General features: G+C 43.1%; 1 protein-coding gene across 2 annotated transcripts in view; it reads left to right on the forward strand.

Moving 5' to 3' along the window:
* ppp3ccb (protein phosphatase 3, catalytic subunit, gamma isozyme, b) overlaps positions 1-20,841 on the forward strand; it is a 47,944-nt gene that overhangs the window by 10,461 nt on the left and 16,642 nt on the right. For both annotated transcript variants that reach the window (XM_084325234.1, XM_084325233.1), the window contains exons 2-6: positions 10,330-10,527; positions 11,770-11,894; positions 14,384-14,495; positions 15,028-15,173; positions 18,412-18,551. In XM_084325234.1, coding sequence (XP_084181360.1) covers positions 10,330-10,527; positions 11,770-11,894; positions 14,384-14,495; positions 15,028-15,173; positions 18,412-18,551 — 721 coding nt within the window. The remainder of the gene's footprint in view (positions 1-10,329; positions 10,528-11,769; positions 11,895-14,383; positions 14,496-15,027; positions 15,174-18,411; positions 18,552-20,841) is intronic.

Genomic DNA, 20,841 nt, shown 5'->3' on the forward strand with positions numbered 1-20,841 from the left:
TGGCTTCAACCCTCGCGTCTAGATGTGGACCAAAGAGCAGACCAGTCACCCCACTGACCCCCATTGTGTTATGGGCTTTTAATGAGGACATCTTGGGCCTAAATTAAAAGGAACATTCTTTGGTGGAAATAATGTCATTATTCTATTAACAAACAATATATTTACAATCTCATTGTCTAGACGAGGCGTAACGAAAGTAACCAGAACTCCACGGCCCTGCAGAAGCTAACCGCAGTGACCACGCACACAGTGAAACTGTTTAAAGTTCTATGACTCTCCAGTGATTTTGTAGTCACTGCAATTCTTTATACCCCCTTTCTCTAAAACAGAGCAAGATTGAACTCTGAAACTTTGTCACAAGATAAAACTTTTTATAACTCCAATTTAAAGAGAATTCTTTTTTTAGTTACTGTGGTTAGCTTCTGCATGGCAGTATACTCTGTGACACTGATTACATTGATTAATCATCAGTTCTATTCCACATTAAGTTTAGTGTTTTTAATGGTACTGTGCCCTTTAAGCCCAGTGGAGTAAATTTTTTATTTGACCCCAAAACAATCAAACAAAAATGCACAACCATAAAAGGTAAATTTGTTACTTATGAAATTATAGATACAAGATTATTTGAAATGTATTTAAAAAAAAAAAAAAAATGCAATAAAACAAGATTCTTGAAGTGCTTGATAAAAAAAAAGTTGAGGCCAAGGTGCTTAAAAAGTCCTTGAAATTCAAATCAACCATTTGCATTGAAAGTTTTGTTCATCTATGATAAAATGTTTCAGAATCAAGAAATATAAAAAAAATAGATTTAAGTAACTAATTGTCGGAAATTGGTTTTAAGCCATAAATATTGGACTGGATTTTTTTTTTCTATAAAAAACTGCATTTAAAAGTGAATTGTATCCTTTAAATTGCCATTTTAAAACGAGAAATAGTGCTTAGGAAAGTACTTGAAAGTCCTTGAATTTCATTTTGCAATGTCTGTGGGAACCCTGATAAAATGATGCTTGATCTATTTTATGTCGACATAGAAGGCTTTCTGAGAGAAGCAACAGCTATGCACCCCCCCCTCACAGACGTCTAAACAAAATGATGTTGAGATGTCAACTGCTCATCAAAAAGAGCTGAAAATAAATACAGAAATGTCTAAAAATAGACATTTTCTTGATCCTCCACATTCTCCTATGCAGAGAGTTGGACAACGCCAATCTCTCCTGCTCAGGAAGTAAACTAACTAACTAACCAGTGCTATACTCATAATATTTTCCCTTAACATATCGAATCAATAATATTACCATGTTTTTAGTCTCTTTTTATAAATAAGAACTGAAAATTATTTGAAAAAAGTTAAATAATATAATTTCACGGCATCTGTGTAGCCATGTTTATTCACTGTCCATGGAAACGACGATGAACGCAGCCATAAAGGTGTGGTTTCCTTAGGCAGAAAAAAAACAAAGAACTGTTGTCTGTTTACATTTCTGATAACTACATCACTACATAACTCATACGTGTTCAGACGACCTTCATTTTTGGTTATTATTTGTAATACTCCGTAATACACCCAATTCAAAGTTTTAGCTGCATTTTCTTTCTAAATGAATTTGGCCGCGGATGTCCGGATTTGGTCGAACGGTTTTGCTCTCTTGCCAGAGGTGTTTCCCAGGCTGTGACCTACAGGCACAGAGGAGGCTCTGCACAGGAATGTGGATCCTCCCATCACAACTGTTGCTTTGGAGGATCAAGCAAAGAAGAAGTCTTTATTTGTCATGCAGCAACACACACGCACACACACGCACACACGCACACACACACACACACACACGAGGGTGTGTTTGAGATAAGTAAATTCCAAGATACAAGATACTTTTAACTATTAGGAATGTCTGACCACTAAGTGTGTCTGACTCTTACCAAACCTGCACGGACTACAACGTATGACGTATATCATGCCAGTTAGGGTACCTTGTGTATATTGCACCGTGAGTATACGGTTTACTTTTACTCTTCCTCATAGTATATATTCAAATTCAATTTTTTTTATTGCCTATATTTATTGTAGTGTATTAATGATATAACCGATGGGTTATATACCGATATACAGACAGACCCTCATCTACACCTTTTGTTTATCTTTTCTCATATTTTTATATTCGGATACAATTTTATTGCCTATTTATGTCCTTCTACTATTACCCTGCCCATATCTGTACCTCCTCTCCCCCTCCCCCATGCTGCTATGATGCACACATTTCCCCAAGGGGATCGATAAAAGGAATATCTTATCTTAATTACTACGCCTGAGTATCTAGATGTAGCTACAGCAAATGTGGTTGAAAGTGGACCGGAGTAACGTCACACTGAAGCACGACTGTCCTAAAGCTACAGAGGTGACCTTAATTTAAACCACAAGGTAATGAAAATATTGATTATTGTCTACAAATCACAATACTGCTGATCACGCCAGAGAGAACAAGACGAGACTGGAGTGGGGGACGTCCCATGATGATGGAGCGGGAGGATGCGATCCTCTCTACGCCGCCCCCGTATACCTCAAATGGATCCGTCATCGGCTCTATTTTCAATCTTTCAAAATGTTCTTAATGTACCCCAGTTGCTATTGCATGTACTTATTTGTGTTTCATTACACGTATATAAACTGTTTCGCCTGTTTTATAGCAACACTACTATCACCGACATCTATGAAGGGAGACCCCCCCCCCTTGAACGGCCCTTCTAAGGTTTCTCCCCTCCACATTTTCCCCTATTGCTAGGTTTTTAGTGAGTTCCTTACCTTTGCGTGGGGTATGTCTGGGAGTGTTGCATTCATTTATTCATTTTACATTTTATTTTGGACTTCATGGTGTTTTTGTTTTGTTCTTGATTTATTGTGACGTTTCTTCTTTTTTATTTTTATTTTTGTATTGATCTTTTTCCCCCTCCTTTTTCCTCCGATTTTCTCCCATCCCAATGTTAGTCGTTATGCCAATTCCCAATCCCCTTCCTGGTCGCTGCGCACTTAGGTCGCTTTCACACAGGGGCTGTTTGGTCCGGATTATCGGACCAGAATTCGATAGTCCGGTTTTTCGGGTTTGTGTGAATGCGCGTCAAACTCGGTTCGCGGACCAAACACACGAACTCTGGTCCGCCTGAAAACATAGGTCTCGGTTCGGCTTCATCGAACCAAACGCGAACCAAATATAGGAAGTGCTTATTATTACCTTACCACTGCTCACAGCATTCATTCACTGCAAAACAAGCACACTGCATCTATCTCTCTATCTATCTATATATCTGCATCTTGGGAAGAAGGAAGAAAAAACGCAGCTTATTATATTATTAATAAAACAGCTACTTGTGGGCACTCATAAAAACACTGTGGTCTACAAGTTGTTTAGCGAGAGGATGGTGGTAATGTGCTTCAATAGAACAATGGATCAATGCCATGTCAAAACTCGCCTCCGCTGATCTGGAGGGCTCGCAGTCCACACACAGACACACACACACGCACGCGCGCACACACAGGCTCGCAGCCACACACACATTTCCACTGTCCAATAGACGAGCGCCCTTTTCGACCGCGTGACATTGTTCAGAAGGTTCGGTGCGCCTGACGGATTTCTATGTGAACGCAGGCGACCCAAATGAAGAATGCAACAATGTTGCAACTTCACCACCAGAACCGCACCGAGTCCACCAAAACTATATGTGAAAGCGACCTTACCCCCCACAGTCGGTCTGGGAGAGTGGAGGCTATCACGTGCTTCCTCCGACACACGTCTAGCCAATCAACCGCTTCTTTTCACCTGGCAGCGCGGACTCTCACTGAGAGGGTGTAACGTGTGGAAGGATCACACTACCCCCCTTAGATCCTATCCGCACTGAGCAGGCGCCCCGACCGAACTGTAGGAGTCGCTGTTTACAACGACCCGGACCCACCCCGCCAGCTTTCCCACCCTCTAATACAGCCAATTGTATTAGTGTGAATGGCCAGCCAAGCTGGTGACAACGCCGGAGCTGTGAGCTGGATTCGAACAGGCGAATCCAGCGTCTCCGGTGTTGGTGACGAACGCAATCTCCGCTACGCCACCTGACCGCCTGTGACGTTTCTTCTTGACTTGTTTAAAGAAGACGTGTCCAGCACATTGATTGATTGAAAACTTTAATTAACAGATTGCAGAATGGGTACAGTATAACTCGATACACACAATTGTTAAGGGGATGCAGACCAGAGAAAGGCTTTCGTCTTGTTTACATCAGGGTCCCCCATTTTCAATTCATAATTACATTTATGACATACACAACATACAGACATTTACGGGGGCCAGTTTCGAATTGCAGCCTCCCGTAGGTGCTCTTTGAGAGTGGTTTTGAAGGTGGGTAGGGATTCAAATTCCTTTACGGCTGTGGATAGGGCGTTCCACATTGATGTGGCATAATTGCGAAACGTGTTTAGTCTCTTGTTTGTTCCGAATCTGGGTTGCACATGATTTGTGGAACTCCCTCTGGTGTTGTGGTTGTGGTATTCACTGATCTTTGGGAAGTACCTCGACATGTACATGGGTACCTTAGTGGTGTAGTGCAGTGTTTCTCAACTGGTCGGCCGCGACCCAAAAGTGGGTCGCGGGGCCATTTTGAGTGGGTGGATGTGTGTATAAACATTTTTAATAAAAAAAGTAAATAGAGAAGTCGTTTGTCTTGCTGAGTTTATTTGGTCAGAAGAGAATGGACTCTGTTTTACCCAGGTGTAATGATAGTTTACTATCTGCGAGCCAGGTGAAGATGCTGAGTTCCGAGCTGAGGGCTTTTTCAACCTGCACCTTGTTCTTGTCAGAGACCAGCAGGGCTGAGTCATCCGCGAACAGGAACAAGTTGCAGTCACAAGCTGACGACATGTCATTTGCATAAATTAGGAACAGTAACGGTCCTAGTATGCTTCCTTGTGGAACACCACAGCTCACTGGGAGGGCGGTGGGATAGAGTACCGTTTACCTCCACCACCATCTGTTCTCTCCCCTCCCTTGCTTTTAGCTTGTCAATCAGAATGGAGTGATTGACGGTGTCAAATGCCTTTTGTAGGTCCAGCATGACCATGCCGCAGTATTTGCCCGCGTCCACCTCTTGTTTGATGTGGTCGTTCAAATAGAGAAGGCATGTGTCAGTGGAGTGGGAAGTTCTGAAGCCAGATGTTCTGAAGCCCATGGGGACATTAACGTGTGTTGTCGGGCCTTACAAATAAATTTGATTTGATTTGATTTGTCAAGAGCAATTACAAGAGAGTTTGACGGGATGTGATGGTAGGGTAGGTGAGGTTCACTGCAGCCACCATGTGTTGGTCTTCATGCACAACATTAGCTGCTGCTATGTAAACAAAGAGTAGCTACTGAGAATGAAGATGTTAATCTTGTTCGCCAAAAAAAACGCCTCTACAAACCACCGCATTGTCCAGGAATCGAAGGAGACGAGGACAAGCGTGGCCATCAGTCATTTATCTCAACTCCTTGTCCTTGCAGCGGGACAGATTGGATTGGCCTGGTGCAAACCTCCAGAAGAAATATTTAATTAGCTAGTAGTCTGAGTTAACTAACCACCTTCTCATCCCTTGAGCTACACATCAAATTTGTAAATATCATATATATGATACCATAAACATGAAAATATGGTTATACATCAACTGTAATATACACAGGGTTCGCACAAGGTCCTTGAAGTGCTTGATTATAAAAATTTAATGTAAATCGAGGCCTGGAATTCCTTGAAAACAGCCCATTAGTTAACAAGTTGCTTAAAAAGTCCTTGAAATTCAAATCAACCATTCGCATTGAATGTTTTGTTCATCCATGATCAAATTGTTCTGAATCAAGAAATAGTTATTTTTTGTTCTGTTTTAATAAAATCTGACGAGTCGCTGTCTCACGCACTCCAACTGATTTTCCTTGCATTTAACAGTGAATTGTGTTTGTATCCTTCGAGTGACATCCTTGAAAATGAAAAATGGTGCTCGAAAAGTACTTAAAAGTCCTTGAATTTCATTTTGTAATGTCTGTGGGAACCCTGTATGCACATCTCCTATACTGTTTGCCTTCAAACCAGTCATTAGTCATCAGTCATTTAGTCTAATTGACCTATCCCCAGCTCTGTCCTCTTTCCCTCTGTAGCTCTCTTCAGACAACATACACTGTAAGCTCTATATCTAACCCTGCTTTGAATACCCAAATAATACATTTCATTTATGTTTTCCTTTTTATTTAAATCACTATTATACCGACTCCGTTGTGTGAACAAAACACCCATCTTCTTTTGAATGAGCTGAAAACGACAGCAAAAGTTAGCCTGCTTTGTATTTTTCTTGCTAGAAATAATGCAAAAATGGAGCTGGGGAACGAACAGCTGCATAACTGGAGAACTATTGGGAATGTCTGACCACTAAGTGTGTCTGACTCTTAAACCACCAAACCTGCACGGACTACATGGTGTATACATCTGAGAGCACCACAGTCCGTTGAGGTTTTTAAAAGGGGCCTAAAAACATTTCTTTTTAACAAGGCATTTCCCTGAATTATTATTTTATTATTATACTCCCCCCCCCCACCCCCCTTTTTTTTTACCGTATGTTTCTTCCATTTCATTGGTTGTTTTATTCATTTGAATTGTTTTTATTCATTAAATGTGTCTTTATTTCCTGTAGCACTTTGAGATTGTCACAATTATAAAGTGCGTTACAAATTGAATTTATTATTATTGTATATCATGCCAGTTAGGGTACCTCATGTATACCGCTCCTTGTGTATACTGTTTACTTTTACTCTTACTCATAGTATACATTCATATTCAAATTCTTTATTGCCTATATTTATTGTAACGTATAATATAACCGATTCTTCTCATATTTTTATATTCAGACTTAATTATATTGTTTACACTGTTTATTTTCTCATATTCTTATATGCAGATTTTATTGCCTATATTTATGTCTTTTCTACTATTACCCTGCAGTGCCCATACCAGTACTTTCCCTCCCCCATGCTGCTATGATGCCTGAATTTCCCCAAGGGGATCAATAAAGGAATATCTTATCTTAAAATGTGAAAGATTGCGAGAAATTTAAATCTTTTAAAGGTTGCAATGTTTTTTGTAAAGTTTGAAGAGCTATAGTCAAACAAGTTGATCCAAGACCATGTCTTAATACATTTTTCCTTTTGATTTCTTTAGAATGAAAACTTGAAAACTTGAACTTCATGAATTGTACAAGACATCAAAGAACAAAATATACCAGCAGTCACATCTTTTATCAAGTCCCAAACGGTCCTCTTCTACTCTCCATGCGGTGTCCTAGTGCGTCACCATGTTTGATCTCTCTTTTTTCTTTTTTTTTTACTTTATTTTTTAGCGTTTATCGCTTTTTCTGGTCAAGCATGACCGACAGAAACAGGTTGAAATGGGATGTAGAGCAGGGGAAGACATTCTGAGAAATGACGGCGGGTCCGGGAATCGAATTTGTGTCCCCCAGATCCGTGACGAGCACGGTTTTCCCCGACGCAGAAATAGCGCCGAGATATGCGGTGAGCTACGGGAGCTCCCCATTTGATCTCTCTTTTTAAATTAAAAGAAGTGCTGTCACTTGCCCTATAATTGTCACGTAAAAATGCTGCCAAACAGGCAAAGATTCGATTTTCCTCATGGTAGGAGGGAGGGGCTGTGCTCACGCTGCGACCGCTGTATTCTGTCTCATTTGCATCTTATGCCCACAGCCCCATCAATACCTACCTTGGCTCTCAAGGGGGGGGGGGTGCTCCGCCCCCTGCTGACTACCCTGGAAAGGCTCCTTTGATCTTCGTCAGAAGGTCTTTTGATTTTTGTCGGCGAGTCCCGGATAACGAGGTCATTCTACCCTACGCCCAGCGTGTTCTGCCGTGCATCCCACATACTAGGGCACGGTTACGACACAATGCTAGTTTCCTTAGTCTCTTGATTTAGAGCAGGGGTTCTCAAACTTTTTTAAACATTGCGCATTTCCATGATAGTCCAGTCTTTTTTTCATAGATCGCGAGATAAAACGCGTTATGTGCAATAAGCCCGAATCGTTCTGGTTGATTCCCTGAACCCCCAAATACTCTCAAATCAAAGGTATATAACATGTACATATGTACCTTCACAAAATCATCAGGGGGGGGGGGGGGGGGGGGGGTAGTTCTACCCCGAAAATCCGATTGTTAGAAAAAGCCTTGTTTACATAAACATGTTTCACGTTCGGTAAAAAAGTCCAATGATCCTATCGGCGATCGCGATTACTCGTTTATATGTAATTACACATGTTTACGGGACACTATAGGTTTTGAGCCGATCAGATCTGCTAGCGATTGATTTGGAAGAGCTCCTCCCCCACAGAGTGAGCCTCGATAGTCCGGTGCATTCATTGACTATCCTGTTGCCTTTCTATCAGAGTTCAAAAGGTAGGTGATACTGCCACCTAGTGATATTCGAACGGCATTGCAATTCCAACGTATACAAACGACGCAGGGATGGCTAGAATGACCCGGATGATGATTTAGAACGGGGATCAGAGGAAAAAGGATCAAAAAGGATCAAAGGATCTAAAAACATAATATTACGTGTTTGCTCACCAGCGGTTTTATGTGGATGGCGCAGAATGAGTTAATGTATCTCGTAATTTCAACGTGGAATTAAGGAATATCAAAATAAAAGCACACATTGAACTTGATCATGCATATTTATTAGAACATTTAATTACAGCACTGTTATCAATACACATTTATAAAACAAGGCATATTTAGCCAAAATCTGTTCCCAGAACATCCTCTTAACATTCATTCAATCAATCACCGTGCAGATTGATTGATTGATTGAAAACTTTATTAACAGATTGCAGAATGGGTACAATACAGTACGGCTCAATACACACAATTGTTAAGGGGATGCAGACCAGAGAGACTTTCGTCTTGTTTACATCAGGGTCCCCCATTTTCAATTCATAATGAATTGTAAGTAAGGGTGCAACTTGCTCCGTGCAATCCATTCTTTGTGGATCTAGCCCCAAGTGTCTTGCTCAAGGACACTTTGACATGTTCCGGGGCGGAATCTAAACGGGAACCTTCCCATTACCAGACGACCGCTCTACCACCTGAGCCACTGCCCCCCCCCCTTTCCCCCTCCTACAATCCAAGCTTCAAACGACTCAGTATGACGATGAGAGAGAATACGACAAGTAGAAAATGTAAAAATCTGCAATTGAAATCTTAATAAACGTCTTCTTTTTTTTATCCACTTTTTCTCGTGTTTTTCTCCCATCCACATTTTTTTTTGTCGTTGTGCCAATTCCCCCCTCCCCTTCCTGGTCGTTGCTCGCATGTGCCCCCCACTGGCCAGTCTAGGGAGCCCTGAAGTCTATCGGATGCTTCCTCCGAGACATAGGAGACAGCCAGCAGCATCTTTTCACCTGCCAGCGCGGACTCTCATTGGTGAGGTGTAACGTGTGGGAGGTCACACTACCCTCACCATCTCCCTCCCTCGCTGTGCAGGCGCCCTGACCGACCTGTAGGAGTCGCTGTTTACAACGACCAGAATACCACCCCACAGGCTTCCCTCCCGCTGACTCTGCCAATTGAGTCTAGTATGACGGCCGGCCAAGCCGGAGGCAACGCTGACAGCCGGATTCGATACCAGTGTCTCTCGCGTTGGTGACGAGCGCTTAGTCCGCCGCGCCACCCAGCCGCCTTAATAAACGCCTTCTTGTAGTGAAGTTCAACCATTCTAACATGTTGGTCGGAACACAGACCACTCAAGGTCATTGCCGCAGAATCCGCCAGGTTGAGAAAATAAATGTTAATTCCAATATTGTCTCGACACCGGGTTCTAAAATCTCAAGTCAGTTTTGTTCCTTTTTGTTTAATAATAATAAGAGGGAAGTATGAATACCAAACAAGGTGTTCTGCCACTGGGCAGATTCCCAGGACTATTCTATAAAAGTAAGAATGAATCTTAAGCATCACCATCTCATTCCCCACCTGAAGTTTAATTGCTTTTTTCTTTTCTTTTTCTTTTTTTACATTTTTCTCCGCTATCCCCTTTGGGGCCCAATTTTAAGAAGTGCTGCGTTTGTTCATCTTATCGTTATGTACGTGTGGAATTTCCAAATTGGCTCACATTGTATATTGAGGCTGTTTGGTGAAGTGATGCCCCCGTCTCTGCTGAAGGATGTCTGCGAGTTGATTTAGTAGGCCTGTGTGGATGCGTTCATTTGAACTCATTCTCTGTCTCTCTCTCTGTCTCTCTCTCTCTCTGTCTTGTCCCGTCTGGTGCGTGTGCTAGCGGTGCCATACCCTCCCGGGACGCGCCTGACGGTCAGAGACCTGTATGTGGAGGGAAAGCCCAGCTTGGAGGTGCTGAAGGGGCACCTGGTGAAGGAGGGCCGTCTGGAGGAGGAAGCGGCTCTGCGCATCATCAATGAGGGAGCCAGCATCCTGCGCCAGGAGAAATGCATGCTGGAGGTGGAAGCTCCCATCACAGGTGACCCCCCCCCCCCCCCACATCTAATCCTCTTCCCAGGTTGCCTCCTCTTGGCTGATATCGAGGCTGATTTAAAAATAAGCTGAGCGCGGTGTGCCTGTAAGTGGAATTAATTAGCCGTGGTAAGAAAGCCGCCAGTAATCTAGTTGTTTTCAGTCACAGATTTTGTTCACTTACTGGAAATTACTTGATTTTTTTTTTGCAGAATGCTTTGTCGACGCGTTGCGTCCTTGGTATGCGCCGGGCAAACCGGGCGAGTGAGATTAGTCGTCATGACGCCGACGCCCACACAGATGGTCTTTAGCAATGACACCGCTTTAGTGGCTTATTTGGCGGATCGTCTAGATCTGTGTTTCTCAACCTCTTTCGGGTTCAAGGACCCACAGGTCGCAGATCCCCGTTTGATAAGAGTTTGTCCCCAGGGAGCCCCAACTGAGAGGATCTTTGTTGTTCTATACGAGACCAGAATTCCATAGCTTCTAGTGTCTATTGTAGGGAACCCTGTGAGCAAAATAGTCATTCTTACATTGTTCTCATTGGGCTAACCTATAGCTAGGGAATCAAATAGTGAGATGGAACCTTTTCATATTTTCTACCCCATATTTCAGGGGACCCTAAAAGGACCCCTGGGGCCCTCCGGACCCCTGGTTTGAGAACCACTGATCTTGACGAAAGGAAAACCACGGTGTCCCCCCCCCCCCCCCCAGGACTTTGTGACAATGTGAGGCTTGGGTGCCGTTTGATGATCATAATGAAACGATTACTTGAATTTTGATTTGTGAGATAAAACTGGTAATTATTTCACAAGGCGCTGCAGTGCCGCTGTTTGAGCAGCACCCTGTGATCTTTGTGCTGACAGGCTTTTAAGTTGGGAAACCCTGCGAAGACCCCCTACACACACACACACACACACACACACACACACACACTCTCAACCCTGTCTCAGCTGTAACAATCTATTTCAATAGCTGACCCCCCTGCCATGCAGGCCGCCCTCTCTTACCCCCCACTCTACCCCCCTAGCTCCTATTTCTGTCTCTTTCTACAGTATCCCACAGTCTTATTGTGTTTCCCCCACACCTCCATCAATGCCCTTTCTCCTCTTTCTCCTCCTGCTCTCTTTCCCGTTTCCTAAGGGAAACCTTCCCCAACTTCTTTCTCTCTTGTCCTTGTTTTTAACTAATCAAACTTGTGAGTAAATGGCCCGACAATATCTTTGTGTGTGTGTGTGTTCGTCTTCAGTGTGCGGAGACGTGCACGGGCAGTTCTTTGACCTGATGAAGTTGTTCGAGGTGGGCGGGTCCCCCAGCACCACCCGCTACCTATTCCTCGGGGACTATGTAGACCGAGGTTACTTCAGCATTGAGGTGGGTGTGTATGTCCATGTCTCTGTCTCTCTCTCTCTCTGTGTGTGTGTGTGTGTGTGTGTGTGTGTGTGTGTGTAATTCAAGATAGTGTATTGCCATACAACTTAGTTGTTAGGAATTCGTGTGTGTGTTTGTGTTTTCGCATCTGTGGTTTTGCTTCTGACATTTGGAGCCATGGCCCCCACGCCTTGAGTCGCGAGGCTTAGGAGCGCTCCTTTAAATAGATGGGGAGTGGGGAATGAAGTCACACGCGCACACATACACATCTCCTTCTCTCCCCCCCCCCCCCCCCCCCCCCCGGCTTAATGCACCCACTCCCCCCATCTGTCTGCACCCGTTCACGCGACACGCACGGCATGCACATCCCGAGTCTGGGACGCCGCCTCAAGGCTCCGCTCCGCGTTCCACGTTTCAAAAAAACAATCTTCGGGAAGCACCGCCGGCTGGCCGCCAGTGTTTTCTTTTTTTCTTCTCTTCTGGAAGGGAGAGTCTAACTTGGTCCAGCTATGGTTGGCATGACATGTTTACCGGCTGCTGTCATGCTTTCTGCGTAACCTCGGCAGGATGTTCTTACCGGCCTCCCTGCCGAGCCGTGACCGTGCTGCTGCTGTGGGGGACCTCTTGTAGGAGGAGAACCCCCCGTCCAGGAACCTTCAGCCCACGTTCGGGCCGCGTCAGAGAGCCTGCATTAAAACCCCATTCACGACCACACTACCAAACGGTTAACACTTTCACTGCGACAATACAGAAGGTTAACCCTTTCACTGCCACACGACAAAGGGTTAGCCCTTTCACTACCACACTACGGAAGGTTAACCCTTTCACTACCACAGAACCAAATGGTTAACCCTTTCACTGCGACGATACAGAAGGTTAACCCTTTCACTGCCACGCGACAAAGGGTTAGCCCTTTCACTACCACACTACGGAAGGTTAACCCTTTCACTACCACAGAACCAAATGGTTAACCCTTTCACTGCGACGATACAGAAGGTTGACCCTTTCACTGCCACACGACAAAGGGTTAGCCCTTTCACTACCACACTACGGAAGGTTAACCCTTTCACTACCACAGAACCAAATGGTTAACCCTTTCACTGCGACGATACAGAAGGTTGACCCTTTTCACTGCCACACGACAAAGGGTTAGCCCTTTCACTACCATACTACAGAAGGTTAACCCTTTCACTACCAAATGGTTAACCCTTTCACTGTGACAATACAGAACGGTTAACCCTTTCACGGGCACACGACAAAGGGTTAACCCTTTCACAACCACACTACAGACTGTTAAACGACGTCCTCTCGGCCAACCGCATTTATCCATTTATGCGAGTAACTCGCTGTGTTTGCCGGTGTGGAGTGTTTGATGGAGCTGCCGGGGCCTCTCCAGAGCTCCCCTAAAGAGCTGCGTCAGCGAGTTCATGTTCAACTCCACAATCCAGGTGGGAATTACAAGAGGCAATCGGTGCACTTTTTTAACTCGCCGTTTCGAAAGAGGCCCTCCTTGAGCGTGGGTGTTTCAGTTTAGTTTATTAGGATCCCCAATTAGCTACAACATTTTGCAGTAGCTATTCTTCCTGGCGTCCACCAAAAGAATTTACATTGTGAGTGACCGTGCATGATAATACTTCATAATACATCATAACATTATAAGTAAACATGACAAAGGACTAGAGACTTGGACTAATACACACACACACACACACACACACACGACAAGCTCCAATATACAATAATCCAATATACAATAAACGACTATGTGAAATAGCTAAGCATATTAAATGTTAAATGGACTGCATTTACAGTATATAGCGCTTTTCATCCAAAGCGCTTTACAGCGTATGCCTCATATTCACTCGCACACCGACGGCGGAGGCGACCATGCAAGGTGCCGACCTGCTCATCGGGGGTTAAGTGTCTTGCTCAAGGACACTTCGACACGCCACCGGGAGGAACTGGAATCGAACCGACCACTCTACCTCCTGATCCGCCGGCGCCCCCTTTTTCACGCCCCTTAACCCTTTCACTACCACACTACCAAAGGGGTTAACCCTTTCACTCCAACAATACAGAAGGTTAAACCCTTTCACACTACCAAATGGTTAACCCTTTCACTGCCACACAGCAAAGGGTTAACCCGTTCACAACCACACTACAGAAGGTTAACCCTTTCACTACCACACTACAGACGGTTAACCGCCTGTAGTGTGGTAGTGAAAGGTTAACCTTCTGTAGTGTGGTAGTGAAAGGGTTAACTGTACACACGACTATATGCCCACACATGTTTTCATACACCAACTAAATTGATGCATGATGATGATGTTGTTGCACGGTCCCAATACAGAGTATTTGACCTCATAATTGTAACTCACCTTTACAATCTCATTTGATTTGAAGCGTTAAAAATAAGGGTGTGTTCGCTCTTGGGTTTGTCGGGAGCGATTCATTGCGTTGCTATGAATGTTTGCCTGTGTGTCTCCCCGCAGTGCGTGCTGTACCTGTGGACTCTAAAGATCAACCACCCCAACACCCTCTTCCTCCTCAGAGGCAACCACGAGTGCCGGCACCTTACAGAGTATTTCACCTTCAAACAGGAGTGTGAGTCGGCTCGCCCTCGAATCCACCTTTCCTTCCTTGTATCAGGGTTCGCACAAGGTCCTTGGAAGTGCTTAAAGTGCTTGATTTTTTTACAAAAAAAAGTCTAGGCCTGGAATTCCTTAAACAGCCAATAGATTTTTTTTTACAATGTGCTTAAAAAGTCCTTGAAATTCAAGTCAACCATTCACATTGAAAGTGTTGTTCATCCATGATAAAATTGTTCTGAATCAAGAAATATATTTTTCACCTTATCTAAAGTTTAATTGTCGGAAATTGGTTTTAAGCCATAAATATTGGATCCGATTTTAAAAAGTTAATTGTATCCTTACATTTTAAAACTGAAAATAGTGCTTAGAAAAGTACTTGAAAGTCCTTGAATTTCATTGTGCAATGTCTGGGAACCCTGTATCATACCAGTGTCTTATCTCATTGCACTCGGGAGAAGCAGGCGAATTAGCAGAGTGTATTTGAAGTGTTTCTCTTGGCACCAAGACGTGATTAATTTGCCTGTCCGTGCATGGTGTCTTTTCAGGTAAAATAAAGTACTCGGAGCGTGTGTATGATGCTTGTATGGAGGCGTTTGACTGCTTGCCCCTGGCCGCGCTTCTCAACCAGCAGTTCCTGTGTGTGCATGGAGGCCTGAGCCCAGAAATCACCTGCCTGGACGACATACGCAAGGTTACCTAACCATTCCTAACCTCTTCTTGTCTCGCTCCGGCAGAACCGGAGTTATACGCAGGGGTGTAAAGTACTTGAGTAATTGTACTTCGTTACAATACTTAAGTACTGTTTTTGGGGGATTTGTACTTTACTTGAGTATTATTAGGTTTGTATACTTGTACTTTTACTCAATTACATTTTAGAGAAAAAAACATTTTTACTCCTTACATTTAAAATGCAGACCTACAAAGTACAAATCTCGCAGGTCAAACAATTTTAATTAGTATATTTGTTTCTCTGGCCGAACTAACGTTAACGTTATTAATCCTGCGGCCGCACTTCATTTAAAAACAGCCAATCAAATCCCCATCAATGGAAAATGAACCCGCCCATACCCATGCTGATTGGTCCCTGTGCAAGACTAGAAGGCGGGGATCTTTGATTAAACACCTGCTATCAGAAGAATAGACAGTCAGAGTGACGAGCTACAGATGATGGCCACAAACGATAGTACGAGTGATGAAGAGGACGAAACGGAACATTTCATTGCCCCGGAATAAAAAAAAGTTTTTACTTCTACTTTTTAGCACTTAAGTACATTTAAAAGTAGAAACTTTTTGACTTTTACTCAAGTGTGTTTTTAGCCAGATACTCTGACTTTTACTCAAGTAAGATTTTGAGACTGTACCCATACTTTCACTTAAGTATAATTTCTGGGTACTTTTTAGTTACACCCCTGGTTATATGTGATATAAAGTCTCCTTTAGTTACAGGGCTTCTAAGCAGCTGTGGAAAAACTACAGACAGTATGGAAAATTTTATTTTGATCGTTTCCAGATCTTGGGAGAAAAATGCTGGGGGGGGGGGGGGTGTTCAGTCCTGACGTGACTGAAACGACTAACTATACTTTATGTTGTTATGGATCCACTGTCGTTTAACATTGTGACCGCTGTGATGAAGTCTGATCTTCAGCTGTAGTCAAGGTGATGTGGCGTAGTTGGATTAGATTAGATTCAAATGTATTGTCATCATACAGCACAAGTACAATACAACGAAAAGAGGTTTGGCATCCAACCAGAGTGCAAATGTAACAGTAAAATGCAATAGTAACAATGTACAGGTGATTAAACTGGCGTATAAAATATATAAATCAGTACTACTGAGTGTAGTGCTAATGAGATGTATGTACAGAGTTGTAATGTAATATGTACAGTGATACAGGTATAATGACTATGGTAGTACTGTCTTCATACCTGTATTAGTTGATGGTTATATTGCCCAGCCACTATCCAGCATATATCATAACCAACTCTGACCAAAAGTCCTCAAACCCTGGTCAAGAAATCCCAAGGTCTGGAAAAGTTATAGATCTCTGAAATGGAAAATGTGTAGGAACCTTGTAACTTAAGCCCCCTTCATGCATATTTCCAGGTAAATTACTGGGGTAACCTTGCTGGTACCTCTACGTGATTTTCACTATTGACGGCGCGTGCAGCAAAATGTCCGTTTTGCGCTTATTATATATAATATAAACTGGACTTTTTGAAGAAGTCTATATTCATCATGTAGTGACACACGCATGCGGTGGGCGGCACACACAGGAACACACATGCAATTTTTGGGTCGCTGATGAAATTGAGTCTCTGCGCTTCACCCAAGGGCAGCCGGGAGCAGATAGGGGCTGCGGCGTGGGGCCGCGTTGTGCATGTTTTTCCATTGGGTTTATCTTATCGGGAGGGGAAACCCTTGCGAGCACGGGGAGAACATGCAAACTCCACACAGAAAGGCCTGGGAGATACCCCACCTGGGAGATACCCCACCTGGGAGATACCCCACCTGGGTAGCTGGCAACGCCTTCACCCTACCTCTGCCTAGAACCAATGCTCTAAAGAAAACTGCAATATATAGAGCCATAACATATTGGAATAGGATCCCATTACATATCATACGGATGGAAAACAAGGACAGTTTAAAAAAGAAACTTAAATGAGCCATAATCCGGGAGGAAATCAATATATGCCATGCATGAGTGTAGCTGCAGCCATGTTATCCAAACTTGTTCTGTTTACTTTGTGTTTTTTTTTTAAAGGTATGGTGAAATGGATTCACCTATGACCTTTTTGTTTTATTTTCTATTGATTATGTATGTGATATATGACTGATTTACACTGAATGTTTCATATTTGTATGTGTATATCTGTGAGGACCCCAGGAAGAATAGTCAACACGTTGTTGATGATGACTAATGGGGATCCTAATAAACATAAACACACACCATGACGATGCTGGTGCTGTGACATCAGATGGTCAAAAATAAAATAAAAACTTTTTTAGACCATTCCACATTTTCAATTGATGCAGCCTCTTCCAGCTACGTACAGGACTACAACCTGGTGGGCTTTTGTCATAAAAACGAAAGGTGTTGGTTTTGTGAATGTCATGAGCCGCGTTCTAAATGATGATTGATGATGATTGATGATGGTCGTAGTGTTGCCACGAGAGGCGCAAGCTGCTTCCGTGTCCAGACATGCATACAGATTTATTCATGAATACAGAGAATACAGAACGTCAAGCCCCCTAAAAAAGCATCAATCATGCGTCAAAGTTCATTAGTAAACACAAGTAGGATGGTTCACTTACAATCAATGAAGCCCCTCCTAGGCAAGCCGGCGGCAAACTGGTTCTTCCTCACAATCCCATGCCGTCGAATGTCATCATTTTGCGGGCAAAACATAAACCATGCTCTATTTTGCTCCCAAAGCAACCTAGTTGTTTAAAAGTACTGGTATGCAAGTTATCCAAGTATGTTTACTGGTCACATCTCCAGCTGTCAAAACAGCTCTTGTGAGTCTCTCTTGCGATTGGTCGACTCGCTCCAATTACGCGTCTCTGCATGCTCGTCGCTGCAATGTTACTGCTTTCATTCACAACAGCAACCTTGTGCCAACATTCTCCTGCAATGTTACTAGGTCTTTGAGGTGGGAAATTGGCGGTAGTACAGGCTTCCTGGAATATCAATCCCCTCCACTTGCAACGTGACCCCCGTACCAGGAAACACTCCTGAAGATTTTACCGCATGTGTGAAGGGGGTTTAAGTGGCATAAGTCAGGCGTTATTGCCATTCTGACTCTGGATCTGGGCTACATTCTGGTTTTGTAATTTAGCACTTGTTGAAGTGAACTGGAGTGTATCCCAGGTTTATGTAGGTTCCTCTCTAATTGTGTGTGTGTGTGTGTGTGTGTGTGTGCGTGCACAGCTGGACCGGTTCAAGGAGCCCCCAGCGTTCGGGCCCATGTGTGACTTGCTGTGGTCAGACCCGGGGGAGGACTACGGCTCGGAGAAGACCCAGGAACACTTCTGCCACAACAGTGTCAGGGGCTGCTCCTACTTCTACAGGTACCAGAAAATTGAAAAGTTGTAAAAAATAAAAATAAAAGTTAAAAACTGAAAGTGTTAGCTAGGGTTGCACGATACACAGATACTAGAAAAGTATTGCGATACCCAGCTGTTAAAAACTGTCCAATACTCAATTTTTATTAGTATCGATACTTTTAGAATAATAGTCTGATGCTGTATTTTCTATAAGTTGAGTGGATGCGTGACCAGAGCGCTGGCACTGTCCATGTTCTGTCTTCTAATATTATATTCCATTACTTTTCCTGATATTTTAGGTTTTTTTCCATGGTATCGTTTTAGAATTGGTATCGTGTTACTTTAGGAAGCTGTGGCTAATGGGGATCCAAATAAATTTAAACTTACTTTGTATCTGTATCAAAGTCCAAATGTTGGTATCGTAACAACACTAGGTCAGCTCAGAAACCATAAGTCCCAGACCAGCCACGTTCAACAGGCAAAGTCAATCGCCCATGTCAGCCAGATGGTGGCGCTATAACAAGGGTGTCACATTTAAAAAGTCTCCCACAACACAAGTCCAAGTCTCACTCTGGTGGAACATGCGTTATATATGTGATCTAAAATGTCTTAGTTACAGGGTTTCTAAGCAAATGGAAGAGAATATACGTAGCTGGCGGTAAGAGTCCAAGCATTGGGCGCATGGGGCCATCGAAGCACTGAGCGCATGGGGCCATCGAAGCACTGAGCGCATGGGGCCATCGAAGCACTGAGCGCATGGGGCCATCGAAGCACTGAGCGCATGGGGCCATCGAAGCACTGAGCGCATGGGGCCATCGAAGCACTGAGCGCATGGGGCCATCGAAGCACTGAGCGCATGGGGCCATCGAAGCACTGAGCGCATGGGGCCATCGAAGCACTGAGCGCATGGGGCCAGCGAAGCACTGAGTGATGGCTGTTGATATGCACTCGGCTTCGCTCCTCTTATATTGATTGATTGATATTTTTTACTTTTGTGTCTTACATACAGATGTATGCCCAGCCCATAATGGGCTTACAAGACACATAAACAATAAGTATATAGTATACTTAACAATAAGTATATACCGTAGACCAAGATGGCCACAAAAAAAGAAAACAAAATAAAACATAAGCTGTAAACGATGTACTTCAAAGAAACAAGAGCAATTCATATAAAATTATGTAGGATATAATGTGTTTTGTCTCAAGTGCCATGCTTTCTCCAAAAATCCTGCAAAACTGAAAATCTCCACAAAAAACCAACTCGACATACAACTCTCAGACTGCCCAAACAAATCCGGATTTACAATTTGAATTTTCTCAAATAAAACCCTCCTCGTCGGTGTACAAGGGGGCAGTGAAAAACAAAATTAAATTCATCCTCCACCACTCCCAGATCACAGAGAACACACAACCGCTCCTCCTCAGGTGTACCTTGGAATCTACCCACTTCCACAGCCAATGGCAGGGTGCCAGACCTCAACTGGGCACACGGAGACCTCCGTCCTCTCTTTAAGTTTAACATTACATAAGGTTCAGTAAAAAAATCATCTTTAATTTCAACATATTTTCTAAGTTTAGGTTTCTTACATATCTCCACCTTCTACTTATCCTGATGGATTTTTGATAATTTTGGTTTAATTATATTAACCTTACACTGCAGATTATTCATAAAATCACACTTAAATCAGCAGAAGAAAAAATCATGGACATCTCTCTTGACCAGGGATGACCGTGTGCTCTGTCCCAGTTAGATATCTTTTTAGTCACCCTGTCATCTGGCAGCTGTACCTAGATATTATAACTGACAACAAGGATTTCCTCTGGTTGGTGAGCTAGTATGACTTTGCTGATATCTACAGATTTATCTAGTTTCATGTGATGCCGCTACTGTCACACTCGCTTAAAAATGGAACCCACTAGATCCTGTGAAATCTCGGTTAATCAATTGGGCTTGGAAGGGTTATATGACTTAAGAATTCAACATTTTCTCTGAAATTCTTGAGATTAAATTCTGAAGTCATACAGGCACAATTGAAATATTGTCAAACGATTTTTGGTTTAGTTTTCCATGAAGATTGATTGCTCCATAGGTAAAACAGAAGATGTTTTATTCTGCATTGAGTGCAATGTATTAAATGTCCTGTGAATAAAAACAAATATATATAGAGATAAAATGAGATAAAACTATAACATTTTAGGTTCTGCAATTAGTCATTTCTCTATTGTGTCATTTATTTTATGAAGATTTAACATAGTAACATCTCTTGCAGTAAATGTGGACTTTCCCCCTCCTTTTTCCGTTTTTTCTCCC

Source organism: Notolepis coatsorum, assembly GCF_963971535.1.
Source record: "Notolepis coatsorum genome assembly, chromosome: 11".
In the NCBI taxonomy this organism is placed as follows: Eukaryota; Metazoa; Chordata; class Actinopteri; order Aulopiformes; family Paralepididae; genus Notolepis; species Notolepis coatsorum.